General features: G+C 39.7%; 1 protein-coding gene across 1 annotated transcript in view; it reads right to left on the minus strand.

The window, feature by feature from the left end:
• The window catches only part of DCC (DCC netrin 1 receptor), a 1,018,954-nt gene that overhangs the window by 18,519 nt on the left and 983,648 nt on the right, over nt 1–16,787 (minus strand). Inside the window, exon 27 of the mRNA XM_036010199.1 lies at nt 15,359–15,571. Within this exon, the coding sequence (XP_035866092.1) occupies nt 15,359–15,571 (213 nt within the window). The remainder of the gene's footprint in view (nt 1–15,358; nt 15,572–16,787) is intronic.

Genomic DNA, 16,787 nt, shown 5'->3' on the forward strand with positions numbered 1-16,787 from the left:
TTAAAACACGTTAGAATTAAAATGGAACAGATAAGTCATCAATGAATTGAAGAAAGTTCCCATGAAACACAGGCAATGTCAACCTTTCTGTACTCCAGCTCTGGATAAATCTCTCTGACTCCCCATGTTCTTTCAGAGCAATTAAATTCACCTGTTTGCAAATTAATACAATCTACTATCTTCATTATTGCATCATAGGGTATTTAAGGAGGAGAGAATATTATTCTTTGACCACTCCAAATTCCTTCCCATAAAAATATTTGCAATGAGTAGAGTAGATAATCCCTTCATCTACTCCTCTGAGACACTGGTGATTAATTTTATTTTTCTTCTAATAAACTGTTTTCCATGGAGTCAATCACCCTGATGTTTTTCTGTAATAGTACAACATTCTTTTGTGAGAGACGATTATATAAATTGAATATGGTAGTATAATATGCATGAGATAAAATAGACTATGGTAAATACGTTGCTTGTTTTCTTGCACAGCAACATCTAACATTTTGGGGTTAATATATTTATATCTCAAGAGTCAGGATAAAATATCAGTATTTATAGAAGTTGGCTCTGGGATATCCTTATTTGGAAATTTAAAAAAATTGTTGTAAAACATGTATAACAAAATACACCATTTTAGTCACTTTTAAGTGTAGAGTACAGTTCAATAGCACTAAGTACACTCACATTGCTGGACTACCATCCCACCATCCATCTCCAGAACTTTTTTCATTTTCTACAACTGAAATGTGATACCTGTTACACAATCACTCTCCATTCCCCTATCTTCCCAGCTCCTGGCAACTACCATTCTACTCTCTGTGTCTACAAATTTGAGTATTCTCAGTACTTCATTTGAATGGAATTGTACACTATTTTTTATTTTTTTGTGATGGACTTATTTCATTTAGCATGATGTCCACAAGTTTCATCCATGGTGTAGCATGTGTACAAATTCCATTCCCTTTTAACATGGATAATATTCCATTGTGTGTATAGACCACATTTTGTTTATTCTTCCATCCATTCATGCATGGATATTTGGGTTGTTTCCACTTTTCGACTATTGTAAATAATGTTGCTATGAACATCGGTGTGTACATATTTCTTCAAGACCCTGCTTTTAATTTTGGGGGGTATATGCCCAGAAGTAGAATTGCTGGATGATGTGGTAAAGGTACGTTTTTTAATGAACCATCATAGTGTTATCCATAGGGGGTACCCTAGTTTGCACTGCCACCAGCAATGTACAAGGGTTCCAATTTCTGTAGGTCCTTGGCAATCTTAAACACATATTTCCTCTAGATGAAATGATTATGCAGTGAAGATGGAAAATCTAGATGACCTTTAAAACCCCACCTGTCTTATCACCTGTGATGCATTGCCTCCCAGCCATAACTTATTGACTGGTTCTCTGCTTGATCAGAGAGTTAATAACACTTTTGCTAATATATGACTTTCTCTGAAACAGAAGATCATAGGATCTTCTGATCACAGGATCATAGGCCCAACTTAATCTCTCAATGATAGTAGCAATATATTGTTCAATGCCTGTGTGTCTGTGTGCTCTGCTGTTGACACTGTAAGAATGCAATATCTGGAAGTTAGAGAGAATATTACATTGATTTGGTGTTGGTGTACTGAAATGAGAAAATATAGAGGGGTTCTATCTTGGGTTAATTCCCTCAAAACAGACCCTGATGTGAAGATTTCAGTAAAAGTGAGTTGGTATAAAGTACTCCCAGGAGAATCCATTAGGGGAATGGGAGAAGAAGGAAAGAGAAAGGAGTTGAGCCAGACAAGTGTCCACTATGTAAGGTGCAATATTGTGGAGCAATATCATTCATGGAGAGTCAGTCACTTTGGCTAAGTCGTGGAGGGGAACTCTAGAGGACTAGGTGGGGCAGGGGGAGTAGCAGGGGAAAATTGGGACAACTGTAATAGAATAACAACAAGTAAGTAAGTAAGTAAGTAAATAAATACATAAATTTACTTGAAAACTAAAAAAAATTATTGGAAGCTAGTTCTGAAAAAAAATAGGCTGTAGGCTATCTTATACTATGGTTAGAAATAAGCTCACATCATCTTTGGGTTTTTGACAACTGTATAGATATTTAATCTAGTCTTCTAATCAGAAATAAAAACTTTCGTTGATCTTTTATGCATATTCATTATGATAGAAACCTCTTTTGGAGACCCAAAAGGGCAGAGGAGTGAGTGCAAGCAACACTAACCTCCTCCCAGGACCAGTCTGGAATTACAACTAGATCGTAGAGAAAGCATCCTGAATAACCAATGGAACACTAGCTGAAAAGAAGCCTTATAACCAAGGACAGACAAAAGAAACCACTTCACAAGACTGATAGGGCATGCAGAGGAGGCGTGAGAGTGCCTGCCTGGGCTCCCACGGGCAGCAGCTGAAGAGCCAGAGGGATATTTCGGTGGACGGGCTGGGGAGGGGTTCCTCTTGAGAAGTGTAGGGTCTAAACCCCAAGCTGGGTTCCCCAGCCTACAGCACCAGAGCCGGAAAGGAACCCAGACAACATGAAGCTGTGAAAAGCAGCGAGATTTCTGTCTATCAGGGAGAGACAGCTGCGGACTTGGAATGCCTCCTAAGACGCCAATGCACAAAACTTCATTTGCAGTCACTTATCTTGGGCTCCAGCAGAGGGAGGGCAGAGTGGACCAGAGATGCTTGAGAGAGTCTGGAGTTGGTGGCTCTGGGGAGAGAACGGAAGGAACAGCCACCAGGACCCCTGTGCTGAGTCCTACCTTACACTGCAGTAGCTGTCTTTCTCAGGCAAAGCACTCCTCTCCCAGTGGCATCCGCCTGAGGGGAAGCCAGAGCCCCGCCCACAGTAATTACTCTGCCCCACCTTGTGGTGCTTAAGCTGATTGCTGCTTGATTAGTTTAACAACCGACCAGTTTAACAGCTGGTTAATTTAAAAAAGCAAGGTTCTTAGCTCTGGCTGGTGTGGCTCAGTGGATTGAGCGCTGGCCTGCAAACCCCAGGTCCTGGTTGAATTCCCAGTCAGGGCACATGCCTGGGTTGCAGGCCAGGTCCCCAGGTTTCTCTCACACATTGAAGTTTCTCCCCTAGTCTTTCTCCTTCCCCTCTACTCTATCTGAGAATAAATAAAATCTTTAACAAACAAACCCACAGCTTTTATACAAAGAAGCAGCTAACATGGGAAGATAAAGAAATGCCCTAAATAAACAAGAGAATTCCCAGAAGAACAACTAGAAGAAATGGAGTCAAGCAATTTATCACATATATGGAGAGTTTAGAGTAATGATTATAAGGATACTCAACAGCATGAAAAAAAGACATAAAAACCATAAAGAAAGGACCAGTCAGAAATAAAGAATGAAATAAATCTGAAATTAATACACTGCAAGGAATAAACAGTAGGTCAGATGAAGCAGATGATTAAATCGGTGATTTGGTAGACAAGGTAGAAAAAAACACCCAGGCAGAGCAGCAAAAATAAAAATTATTTTAAAAAACGAGGAGAGCTAGCCCTGGCTGGGGTAGCTCAGTGGATTGAGTGCGGGCTGCGAACCAAAGTGTCGCAGGTTCGATTCCCAGTTAGGGCACATGCCTGGGTTGCAGGCCACGGCCCCCAGCAGCCGCACATTGATGTTTCTCTCTCTCTCTTTCTCCCTCCCTTCCCTCTCTAAAAATAAATAAATAAAACCTTTTTAAAAAATGAAGAGAGCTTATTATAATAGAGTTGTTCAGAAAAGCATACTTTGGTTTCAGAAAATCCTAGGTTCAAATCCTTGCCCTGTCATTTCAATACAATAAGACACTGAATGAATTATTTTATCTTCTGCAAATCCAAGGTACCTCATAAATAAATGGAGAAAAGTAATATTTTTCTCTTGGTGCTTTTTTGAAGATTAATGAGAGAGTAAACTTACGTCTAGATGCTTGCTAAGGGTGATTTTCAGTAATAAAGTTTGCAAATGTCATTGTCATGGTTAGAACCGATTCATTTTTCCTTGAGTAACTACCAATGCCCAGCACATATTAGACTTCATTGCTATATTAAAGAATATTGAAAATTGATGTCTATCATAATATTAAGTACTGGTTCGGGAAGATAAGTCATGTAAATGTGAAATATTTAATTAGGATCATATTTCATATAGAAAAAATAGATAAAATCAGAGCTTTGACCCAGCAGTGCCTTCTCTAATTCTTATGTGGCATTTGGTAGTTGTGCAACGGAGTTGGAGGAGAGAGAGGGGATGGTCCCTGAGTAGTAGGCTTGGCCTCCCACTGGCAGAGGGCGCTGCAGGTGAGCTTTCAGCAACTGGATTATTCCCAATCTGTCTAACCCAGGAACTCAAGGAGAGAGCTAAGTATGAGGCTTCTGTAAAGAAAATTCTTAAACATTAAAAACATCAAGAGACCTAGGAGAATTCACTTTTAAACACTTTTCTCAGGGGTACTTGGCAATATTCTATCATGGTTCCCTCCTGATCTGGAAGTTGTCTGAATACTTGTGTTCCAGTAGCTGACTGTGTAGTACCTGTTTCCATTTAAGTTTAAAAGCTCCGATGCAGAAAAAAAAAAACAAAAGAAAACTTTTAACGTAGCCCTGGCTGGTGTGGCTTAGTGGATCGAGTGCCGGCCTGAGAACCAAAGGGTCATTGGTTCAATTTCCAGTCTAGGGCACATCCCTGGGTTGCAAGCCAGGTCCCCAGTAGGGAGCACGAGAGGCAACCACACATTGATGTTTCTCTCCTTCTCTTTCTTCTCTACAAATAAATAACTAAAATCTTTTAAAAAACCCATTTAATGTAAATTAAATAGTGGGGGAATGGACACGGAGGGATGAGGGAGAGAGGAAGGTAGACTTTAATTGCTCAATCATTTATTGGATAAACAGGTTCTTTTTCTTTAAAAATTCTCCTCTCTCACACCCCCTCTTTACCACAATCAGACCTCCTTAAATACACATTTACTCCTTAGAATTATGTATAACCAGTAAACGACTTATGATATCTTTTAGGATATTATGCAATACAACTTCTTCACTACTTAAAATAAACTTATCCTTTAATCACCTATTCTGTGATCTCTATTATTGTTGTTTATCATTCAGTTACGCACCACCAGAAATACTTAAAAATACATGTTTTACAGACCTTGTGTGCCATTCATACTTGTGTGGCACTAGTTAAATCTGAAATGGTCATTGAATGATGAGTCATTATTTGGTGGCACGTGATATGCTCTCCTTTGGGACATACGGTGCCAAGAACAGGTTACGATGACCGCCTTCTAATGACAACCCGTCCCAGTTTCCCACAGGAGCTCACCCTCGGGAGGGAATTTATCATTGAGAGTGGTGGCTCTTATCTATCAGAATTCACTTCGGCCACAAGAACAAGAATCAGTTTCAGAAACGGGACCGCTTTTAATACACTGACAAATACTAATCTAACCAATTCCTGTAGCAGGCATTTAAAAATTACACAAAGGCCCCAGGTGTTTCTATAAAAGATGGATGACTTAATTTTGCAGAATTTTATTTGAGTGGGGCAAAAGTGTTTAGCTTATGCCTTAAATTCTGGAAGGTTATCTCTGCAAAAAAAAAATTCTTAGAATTGCTCTGCAAAAACAAACAAACAAAAATCAAAGCGAAACAAAACACAATGTTGGTGTTTACATTCCCTAGCCGAGCCTCAAGGCAGGTTGATGACAAAATGACAGAGTACATGCTACTTAACTTGTTACAGATAAAGAGTCATTTGAGACTCTAATGAAAGCTAGGAAGCCACTCACTACAAGACATGCACACACACACACACACACACAGAAATGTGAACTTAATTTCAAATGACTAGCCCAACCCACTAGTTCCTCCATGAATCCCAGATGAAGAACACATCTGTGCCAGGTCCTCACTGGTCGCAGTGTGATCTACAGAGCAGCAACGTCAGCATCACCGGGAATCTTCTTGGAAATGCAGAATTTCAGACCCTTCTCCAGCGCCACCAAACCAGAATCTGCATTCTAATGAAATCTGCAGGTGATTTCTGAGCATATACAATTTGAGAAGCCCGGCTTTATAGCCATGTTCATGGAGAGTTTATTTATATCTCAAATCATACTATAGTATACTTAATGAAACCCAATATATTATCTGTGAATGAGAAGACAAAGACGCCAGTAAAGTCTTACATGAGTTTGAGGAATAACCTCTTCTCCCCACTTTCAGCAGCTCACTTGCCACTCCTCACCTCCCTCACTTCCTTGCCCTGCTATTTCTTTGCAGAAGGTTAGTGCTGGGACTGGCTAAGTGGGAGGTTAAAGCTGAGATCTAGGAAATTCCATAGGCTTGGACACGTTAAATTGGTTCATGGTGAGAAGCAATTCAGGAGATGCAGTGTTTATGAGCGAGAAGTCCAGCATGTTCTCGCCAGATCTGCTCACCTAGTGGCTATAAATCCTTATTTATAATGTTTGTCCCGCTCTTCTGGGAGGAACAAACATTCATAAGGGTTCATGGAGACACAGATTAAGAAATTGGAAGGGAAATACTATTTATTGCAGTTGATCATTTTTAAAAAGTTTTTATTTATTTATTTTTAGAGAGAGGGAGGGAGAAAGAGAGAGAAACATCAATGTGTGGTTGCCTTTCATGTGGCCCCCACTGGGGACCTGGCCCACAACCCAGGCATGTGCCCTGAGTAGAAATCGAACCTGAGATGCTTTGGTTCTCAGCGCACACTCAATCCACTGAGCTATGCCAGCCAGGGTGCAGTTTGATCATTTGAAGCTACTTGTGGAAGGTAGTTTCCTGGCTGTCGGGTGAATTTATGATTTGAGAAAGACCTGTTCAGAGGCCGCGGCTCGCTCCAGGCTCGGGAAATGATGTCCAGACAGCTGCTGGGTGTCAGCTGCCCTGCTCCGCTTTGCTCACCATTCTGTCTTCTGTGCCCAGGCCCCTTCTATTGGCTGCCCTTTTCTGGTGCACGCGTTTGTGGTGAAATACAACATTCGGGAGTTAGGTCTTGTTTCACCAGCCATTGAACCATTAAAATGTATTGTAAATCTCTTCCCACATGATCCTGCTGCTTCATAATATTAGGCATTGGAGACTTTAGTGGGCCAATTTATAAGATAATGTGCTTCCTAATTATATCAAATGAGAAGTTCCTGGATTCAGTGCTTACATTTTTAACCAGCATAACTTGTGTTAACATGCTCCGACTCCTTAAAGAAAAGGAAACCAACACTGTCCAGGTGAGATTTTTACTTTCCCCACTTATAGCTGTGGGGAATTGAGGCACCAACAGGTTAAATGCCTTACTCAAGGCTAACCCAGCCAATAAGTAGGGAGGTGGGTCCTAGTGGAGTTTTTCATTTTCCTCTGGTAAGTATTGTTTCAGTCACACGTTGCCCCTGCCAGCGGGGAGACCCACCCACACTATTGGGGAACTCTCCTTGTGCCATAGCAACAGCATCCTGCTTTGCGTCCTGCACTGCAGTAGGCACCAGGCTCAGGTCTATCTGCATGGACGGCCTGTTCCTATGACTTAACCAAGGTACCACTCCAGGGAGTGGCCAACAAAGAAACAAGCAAACACATCGCTGTGATACAAATGCAACACCAGCTGAAACGACAGGTTAAATTAGCAGTCTCAGACTTTAAAGAGATACTAGGCTCACGTATTATTGTAATGTAAGATATGCCATTTCTATTAAAAATCGTGACTCGGGTGACCACAGAAGGAGAAAGATACAAACGCCTGGGTAAGAAAACAGAAAAGGTGAAAGAATATTTAAGAGAGCAATTTGGAGGGGATGTGAAGAGCAGTCATTTCAAGTTCCATTATTCTTACAAGCCTCTAATATGCAATTATGTCATACTATGCCTCTTATTTTGAAATCACTTGGGCTTACTTATTGTTTTTCACCAAAAAAGTCCCCCCAAAACAAAACAACAAAGCTTGTTAAAATCTCCTTTACCACAAATGATAAAGGCATTCTCTTCTGGGAGTCTTGACATTCCAATAAATCGGTTCTGGTGATAAGAACATCAGCCCTGAAAGCCTATGATGAAAGTCAATGCTGGAAAATACACAAGATGTTTAACACGGCACTTGGATTCTTTGTTTCAGTGCCTGCCAATAACGTAAAATTTATAAATATTCAGAAGAAGTGCGACTTTAAATATTTCTACACATTCTCTTAGATGTAGTAGGTCATATCCTTAGAAATACTTTGCTGATGGTTACATTTTCAGTTTATTTTAATATCAGAGATTTGTTTTCATTGTGTTCGATTTCTCACAACACATTTTCAATAGTCCATTACCATGGAGCTTTACGTGAATGCTCGTTATTTGTTTCTTTTAAAATTTCTCTCTGCTTCCAAAGAAAGCAACCCGAACCTGACGCTAATTGATAAACTATAAAGAACTCCGTCAACTGCTTAGAATCCTTCTTCAAATAAAAATCTCTCTCTTACTCATACTATTTCACAAAGCAAAGAAAAAATACAAAGAGAATATCCTTGCTTATTTCTGCAGTAATTAAGATCATTAGAGCTTAATATGTTTCATAACTTCTAAAGAGGAAAGAGTAATTTCACAGATGAGAATAAATAGGATTGAGAGGAGTAAAATCAATTCCTTAACTCTCATGATGGAGAGATCAGTCCTCAAGACAACATTTCCACTGAGCTGCACTGCCTGTTTTTAGGAACAAAAATGTATGTTATTCTTCTCTGTTGTACTATGGGTGTCACTGTATGTCTGTTTATTTTCATAAAGTTAAATTATTAAATAGAATTTTCAGGGGTGGTGTCTTCATAATACTTTTCCACTTCATGCAACTTAATTTTGCTTTAGCATAAAGTGTTATTTGTAGTTCAGAACACTTAGCATTTTCTAATCAGATGGACATGTTTTGGAAATCATTTCACCTTCTCTGCATTTATCATCAATATCTAATCTTGTTACTGACTCTCAAGTTGCCTTGTTTCACTCATTATCATCATTGGACTTAAAACTGAAGACCTGAATTCAATTTTTGGCTCTTACCTTTATCATTCTATTCTGAAAAGGTCAACAAACATTTACTGAGTGTCCATTATGTGTAAGGGTTTATGCAAAGGTCCCAAGAATAATGCACATGACCCTGGAACAGTTACAAGTTAGTCAACCCCTCTGAACACCTTTCTCGGCGTCTAGAATGGTGATTACAGTTGCATGTCAGGTAGATGTGAATGCGCTCTGGAAAGGACCTCAATAAACTACAAAAGGTGACAGAATTAAAGCATCAACTTCAATTTTATCTAAGCTGATTTTTAAAAAGACACTTTGATCCTCCTGATATTTTATAAATAACAAGATCTACGTAACAGTAGTTAACCATGAGACTTATCAGGGTCTTAGGAAATGAGAAGTGAATATTGGGAATATTTTCTGCTTTGAAAACAAGGTGTTGCTCCCGCTCCCCCTCCCCATTCTGTCACCCTCAAGGTCACCCACTCCCCAGTATAATCCAAGGACATTCTTCTTAAATTATATACTGCAAATTACATAATCTACTAGGTCATAAAGTTTTGAAAAGCCTTTAAAAACTGTTGTCTTTTGATTATCTAGATGGCAATACTTTAACCCTCAAGTTTAATTGTTTAAGTTGGTAATTAGTCTCAATCATATACATGGTATAATAATTCCTGGTGTCATATATTCTCTCTTTTTTGTAGCTGGGAAAAAAATTGATCAAAAGGACTCCAATTTTGACCTACTGGTGGTCATCTACTCCCTCCTCCAAAAAGTTTAATGCAATTCTGAAATAAATGCCAGCCATCTTTCTTTCAGCCTCAATGGCCCTCATTCCCTGAAGCACAATCTGATAATACTCCCGTGTGCTTTTCATCTTCATTTCCTCCTTCCTTCTTCTTCTCCTTATTGTCATCACTGGACTCCACAGCCGTGGCCAGCCTCAGGGCATGGTGCTGAAAGCAACCAATATCCGCTCCCGGGCTCCTGGCCTTCTGTAAAGCGCTATTGGCAGGCTGGTCAGGTGCCTTTAAGACAGATAGGGGCCATTCCAGAGTGCTTGGCTGGTCACTACTCTTGCTGTTATGTCTTTCCTCCGCCTAGCTCATATAAAGGAATAAAACATTTACTCAAATATTAAGCTACATGAATCTACCTGTCATAAAAATTATTTTTGATAGATATTTAATAATTAGGACCATCCAAGAAGCCCTTTTCTAGGGGGGAAAAGTCAATCCAGGAATAAGTGTTCACATCACAAGAAAGCTAGATGAAATCATTTGTTTTTCTAAAATGTTATATTGTTTAGAGTTCTTTAAATTTTAGCCATTAATTTAATTGCTGACCTTGGGCAAACTGCTTTACTTTGCAGGCTTCAGCTTTGCCATCTATTAATGAGGCAATAGTCATATAGCTTCCTTGTAAAGAATTCTCTAGAAGTTGTTTCCCTCTCTGAGATAGTAAGCAGAGGTCTTTTCTATTTATATACTGGGACATCATAATAGAAGAAATGGTAATTTATTAAAATGCCAGGTAGGTTCCAGAGTCACAAATATTGGTGATATATGAGGCAAATTTAACTTAATTACTTTTTACCAAGAGATAATTAAGGATGACTAGACCAAAGCAAGTCAAATTTCATCTGTTAAACATATCATTTAGGAATAAGAATAGGACAGTTTTAAGAAGCTACCAAAAGAAAAAGAAACAAAAAGCACACACGCAAGGGAGCTTACACATAAGATGAAATTTTAAAAGGTGGCAGTTTAATTTCCCATGCTAGGACTGCTTGGTGTCATTGGTTCTAATACCGCCAAATCAACGTACCTCTCCTGCTCAGCTGTGCCAATGATTTATCTGATCTGACTGGCCTGAAAAGTGACCCTCTTGTTTCACCTGCTAAAGGATGTCTGCTCTCCCATGACCTCTTTCTCCGACTGATGTCAGCGGAATGGAACACTCACGTGGGATCTTTGATGAACGCCCCCAATGGTGGCCCACAAGTGGCTCAGGGAAAGCAATTGTATTAATGTATTATAGTAATTTACTGGCAGTTTTGGGTGATAGCATATTTACTGAAATGAGGCCTGTCAAGAAGATCAGGCTACAGCAGGAACACATGATTTCCCAACCAGCCATATGACATAAATCAAACGCCTTTTCTGTCCCCTCGAAACCACCTCCACCCACTCCCTGTCCTCCGTGCCCAGACAAATTGAAGCGCATGGCACAATTTGCAGAGGGAAAATCAAACTCAATTTCGCAGTACAATGAAGGGAGTTGGGTCTTGTCCTGTCCACTGACATATTGATCGCTAGAAGATTGAAAAGATGAGAGCGTCCTAGGTGTTTGCTTTTATAGATAAAAATGTATAGAAATGCAATATGTATATGCACACATGCAACTGTACAAAGATGCAAGAACTCTGGGGGCTCGTGACGTAAAAACAACATGATGATATAAAAGTCACTATTTAAGAGGTCTCATTTTCTTTCCCTTTAGAATTGCAGTCCCTGAAGACAAATCGTCTCTGCATCCAGGTTCATTTAAAGTGCAGCTGATCATTTCACAGCTAAAAGGAATTTTCACTAGTGAAGGGAAAAAAAGCACCCTCTCTTGGCCCTTGGTAGAATTTATGTCAGATCTATAGTGCCATAAGCCCAACACTCCATCAAACATTTTCTATTTAACCTGAAAGGAGACTAAGGCAAATCACTTCCACGTCCACCTCTGTGATTTGCAAAGTGCAGTGATTGCAGCCTCTCCTGAAATGTACAGACGGCACAGTTATTCACGTCTATCGACGAAGCATTAAGAAGCGGAACCACTTTATCACCAGGTGATGATGAAATCGTAAGAAGCACCATAAAATACACCAGTCTAGGAAGCTAAATTTCTAATTCAGCAGGTGGAAGGGGAAAACATGGAGGGATGAATCTCTGTTTTCAGGGGGACAGAACTTCAGTCGTTAGGAAAACAAGATGACTTTCTAATTACCATTTATGATAGAAATACCGCACAGTTCTCTGCCACTCCATGGAGATCAGTGCTGTACAGTACGCAGTGCCCTGTGCCTCATGTGTAACTGCCGCAAATGCGGCTCTGTGTATCTCATTGGAAAGCAGACTGAGGCACAGATCAATGATGTCCAGGATAAACCACACACAGGAATGTGAGCAGGGAAAGAGTGTCTTCATTGATCCTAATTTGAATGGTTTCAAAGCAGAAGGAGCTTCACGTTTGGCATAATCTTTAAAATTTATAGCAGTATTCCACATTACCATACTCTAAAGAAATCACTTGTAGTAAGCAAAAATAAATTCATTAGTAATTATGCAGTGCTTTATTGTGAAATCCAGAGGAAAATTATTTGAGACATATTTTTTTAAGCCGCCAAGAGAATGACTTTACTTCATCAATCAGTTTGACTAAAGTAATGATTTTCTAAGAATTAAAATTTGTTGAAAGCTCTAAGTATTTCATCGTTTAGGCGGAGAAGCATGTAGTTAATGTCACCGCTAATACATTTGTCAGTCTGCTAATTTTCTTTTTCTATTAGAATAAGTAAACATCAGCCCTTTCTTAAAAGCATACTATTTACCATGTGTCAGGAGCAATGCAGAAAGAACTTATTTGAAAATCACGAGGTAAGGCATTATGAAATGAACTGGAATCACAGGGAGACAATACGGGGAAACGTGAAAGGAAAAGGCATTTAACAATTCCAGAGTGATGGCAGGTGTGCCTCAAGGTGAGTGGGGGAGGGGGCGCTTAAAGGGAAACTAGGAAAAATACAAAATCCCAAAGCTAAAGCCACAGGTACTGGACAATGTGAATGAAGATATGTCTTTTAAGAAATAGTTAAAACAAAAGCACAAATGATAGCAAAACAAAAGAGAGCTCATAAATGTTGCAAAGAGAATAAAAGAAAATGAGACCTTGCCCACACCACATTAGAGCAGAGAATGGTTCTTCTAATACGCTTGTTATTGGAGAGAACAAGTGTAGAGACAGAAGAACAAACTCCAAAGCTTTAAAACCCAAACACGCCCATTCATGCCACATTGTGTCAGAATTTGTATAAGGCAGCTTTAGTATTTTTGTAACTAGAAGAAAATAATAACTAGGAAATAACAATGCCATTGCTTTGTTCTGCCTATTGTCAGGTGTTCTTTCTAAAATTAGAGTTATTTTGGGTCATTTTGTTTTCATAGATCTCTGGAGAATTAGCTGATTTTCAAACCTTGTGTTCCAAACCAAACATTACCACCACTGTAAAATTTTCATTAAAAATGGACTTCAGAGTATCATTTTTAGCTTTTTTCCTTCTGTATAACATAGTACAACAAAATAAAAGTTTACTTGCAAGTAGAGATAATAGTTAACAGTACAAAGTACTATAGTACTTTGGTTTTTTGATGTTATAAAATTAGTGTTCTTCAGCATAGAATAGGTAAATCTCTTATGTTTCTTCATTAAAATATGAGTGGAAAAAGCAGAAAATAGTCAATAATATTGTGATGTTTTCACAGTGACAGATGATTACTAGAATTAGTGGGATGATCACATTAAAAGGTATAAAGATGTCAAATCATTCACTATATTATACAACTGGGACTAATTATAACTAATGTAATATTGGGTACCAAATGTATGTGAAAAAAGAAGGTTTGTGAGGAAATGGTATTTCTTAACTTAGAATAATTTCAGATGCTTCCATTTTTTCTTTTTATCAGTTTTGGAATAATTTAATTTGATAGGTTATTTTTTTTACAGTTTCTCTTTGTTTTTGCCATTAAATGGACTCAAATGGAGAGGTACAAATTAGTTTCTGAAATTTCAGAAACTGTGCCTCCTGCAAAGAGTGGGAAAAGATGCACCATCACTCACTAGCTATGGAGACTTAAGTATGCTACTTAAATTCTAAAGTAGCTCCCTCATAGAGTTGTCCTGAAGATCCAGTGCAACGGCCCCAGTCTTGAGAAGCATGCCAGTCACACAGCTCTTGTTCCACATGGGTTCGTTATTACATCCTAAATACCAGGCCGCATGTGCAGGGTGTGTCTCAAGCAACGGAAGCCCACTTCTCAGGGTCTGGCAGCTAAGCGTCCATACTACACGTCACATGAATGTTGACAACACCAGAGTGATATGCACCAATTACCTAATATGATGCCAGGAACAAGATACCATCTTAATATCCATAGAGAGACAACATTCCTCATTGCGATCTCATATGTCCTACTCTTTGCAGTCATCCTGTGGCTTCTGGACTCACACAGCGAGTTATGCTGCTGTGGGTATGAATCCGAGTAACCGGAGCTCACTCAAATGCTTTCGCACGATGGCAGGTTGGCCGGTCCAGCTGCCTTTGTCTATTAGGAGGCCACGTCTATTTATTGGGAACCAGTGAGCTTTACTATCTTATGTCTTATATATTGGCGTTGTTAGGGATGATTCTAATGTTCCCAATCATTTTAAGTGCTATGTAGTTCTTTATGGAACTACTTATCTCTCTACTGGCTTCTCTTTCATCCTATGTATCTGTTGTTAACCCTCCAGCTCTTTCCTCTCTCCTCCTCTGCGCTCTTTTTTCCCTTCTTTTTTTCTCTCTCTTTCTCTCCTTTCCCCGCCCAATCCCTAACAGAAACAAAAAGAAGTTTTGGGTCAGCCCGACTGGATGGCAGCTGAGATAATGAAATGAACACTTCACTGGAAACCGGGGTCTCTGGTTCTCATCTCTGCCAGTTGATATTCTTAGAAAAAGCATCATAGGGATGTTACTTCCTATCTATCTAAGTTTCAGTTTATTTCTAAAATTAGGAAGTTGGACTCTACCCTGGTTCTGACACTCCTCTCTGGCCTTGGACCTCTGCAGTAAGAAGCCCAAAGATGACTCCTAAAAGGCACAGAGCAGAATTATGAGCTTGCATGCTTTTCTCTAAAAGGTGGGTTGCAAACTCCTGTAGCTCAAACTAGTTTCGGTGTTTAGCCTTAAATCCTAGAGCCCACGTGGCAAACTGAAGGATCGGGAACTTTCCCAACATGCTCTAGTGGGCGATCTACAACCTCTATGAAAAGTACTTGACTGGCATTCAGGATTCATGAAAAACTTCCCAAAGGAGTGAAGGGAACCTACAACGAGCCAGCTGCTTTTGAGAGATACTTAAGAGCTGCACTGCAAACATCAGGACCAGACGAGAGCACGTAATCATCACTGAGAACATGCTGCATCAGGCCTCCTCAGGAACCCTCATGCACTTAAGTAGAGGCACCAATGATAACAACCCTTTTCAATGTGGAAAAAAAAAAAGAAAAAAGGGCACTTTACCTGGCTGAGACAAAAGCGGTGTGTAAGGGACTTTCGGCTCTATTGCACTCATCGGTGGAGGTAGCAATGGGTTAGCAAAGCTGCGGAGTGGATGAGTCGGTCGAACGCAGGCGGTGGGGATGGTTCTACTTGGCACCTCCTCATTGCTGGGATGCTCAGGCTGTGTTGGGGGTAACATGGGTGGCTGTTGGGTGGTTGGTCCTTCATTCACCGCTGCAATGGAGACAAGAAAATCCATTCGTCATTCCTGGACAACACTTTATTCCCCTCTGTCCGCTGAAGAGCCCCTGGACCAGTTCAGAATGATATGCTGGGACCTGACCAATCTCTTTTCAGAGTTGTGAACATCCTCATTCTTCTTCATGTATTTATGGAATATGATAGCACTGCCCTTTTAAACAACAGAAATAGATCTAGCAAGACGGGAATCCCTTTTTCGGAAAGAGGAGTAAAATATTGCAGCATACACTGTATCGCCTGAACTGTCGGGGCCCTGTAGTCATAAGTGATGAAGGGAGAGAAAGGAGTTATTTCTCCCTTCACAAGCGGCAATGTCAATGAAATTCAGTGTACCGAACCCAGCTACAGCTGCACTATTACCCCCAGCCAATATGTCAATTTTTCTGCGATTTAAACATGCCATGCTAACTAACAAATCAGAGTTACCGGGTGTAAAAGGCATTGCTAACAATGTGGTACAAATAATACCCCTATCATTATCTTCCATAACAAAATGGAAGCACAACCACCCAAAAAGTTACATAAGAGATGACTTTGCTGGAACAAATTGCATGAATGCATATTTATAATTTTTTCTCTTTTGTAGCAAACGTCGTAATTCGCAGTCAGATTGCTATAGTTGAAGTGGTTTTGCATAGTCATCTGTGGCAGCCTTGGGGTAGCTGGACAGTGTTGTAATAAGGGAACCCACCTTTTCTCCAGAGAACATGGTTGAATGGACTTGAATATTGAACTTAAATGGACAGTTTCCCATACTAAGGACACTGTGACTCAACTTTGTTCATTCAAATTCAAAGTCAATAGGTCCAAGTTAAACTGGATACTGAAAGAGCTGCGTAGTAGGTAGAAGTGTTGGTAAGAGTGTTTCTGATGACTCATTTCTTCAGAAAGTTCTGTTGGGTAAGTTCAAAAAATGTAGTGATATAAGATAACATCTCACGTTTGAAAGATAATTTTTGACCAGGAACTATATCAAGATAATTAGTTTGTGAGATAATTTTGAGGCAGCTCTCTGGGAGGCTCAGTGAGGTCAGCAAAGGGCAGAGAAGAGAGACAGAAAATCTGATAATGCTGAAGGGAATAGAGATTAAAGGTACCAAAGCACAAGACACAATATTAAAAATATGCAAAAGGGAAATGTGCCTTCAGAGGGTATTTGATATTAAAACTCATTTTTCTATACTCAGAC

This window comes from Phyllostomus discolor, chromosome 9, assembly GCF_004126475.2.
Source record: "Phyllostomus discolor isolate MPI-MPIP mPhyDis1 chromosome 9, mPhyDis1.pri.v3, whole genome shotgun sequence".
Lineage (NCBI taxonomy): Eukaryota > Metazoa > Chordata > Mammalia > Chiroptera > Phyllostomidae > Phyllostomus > Phyllostomus discolor.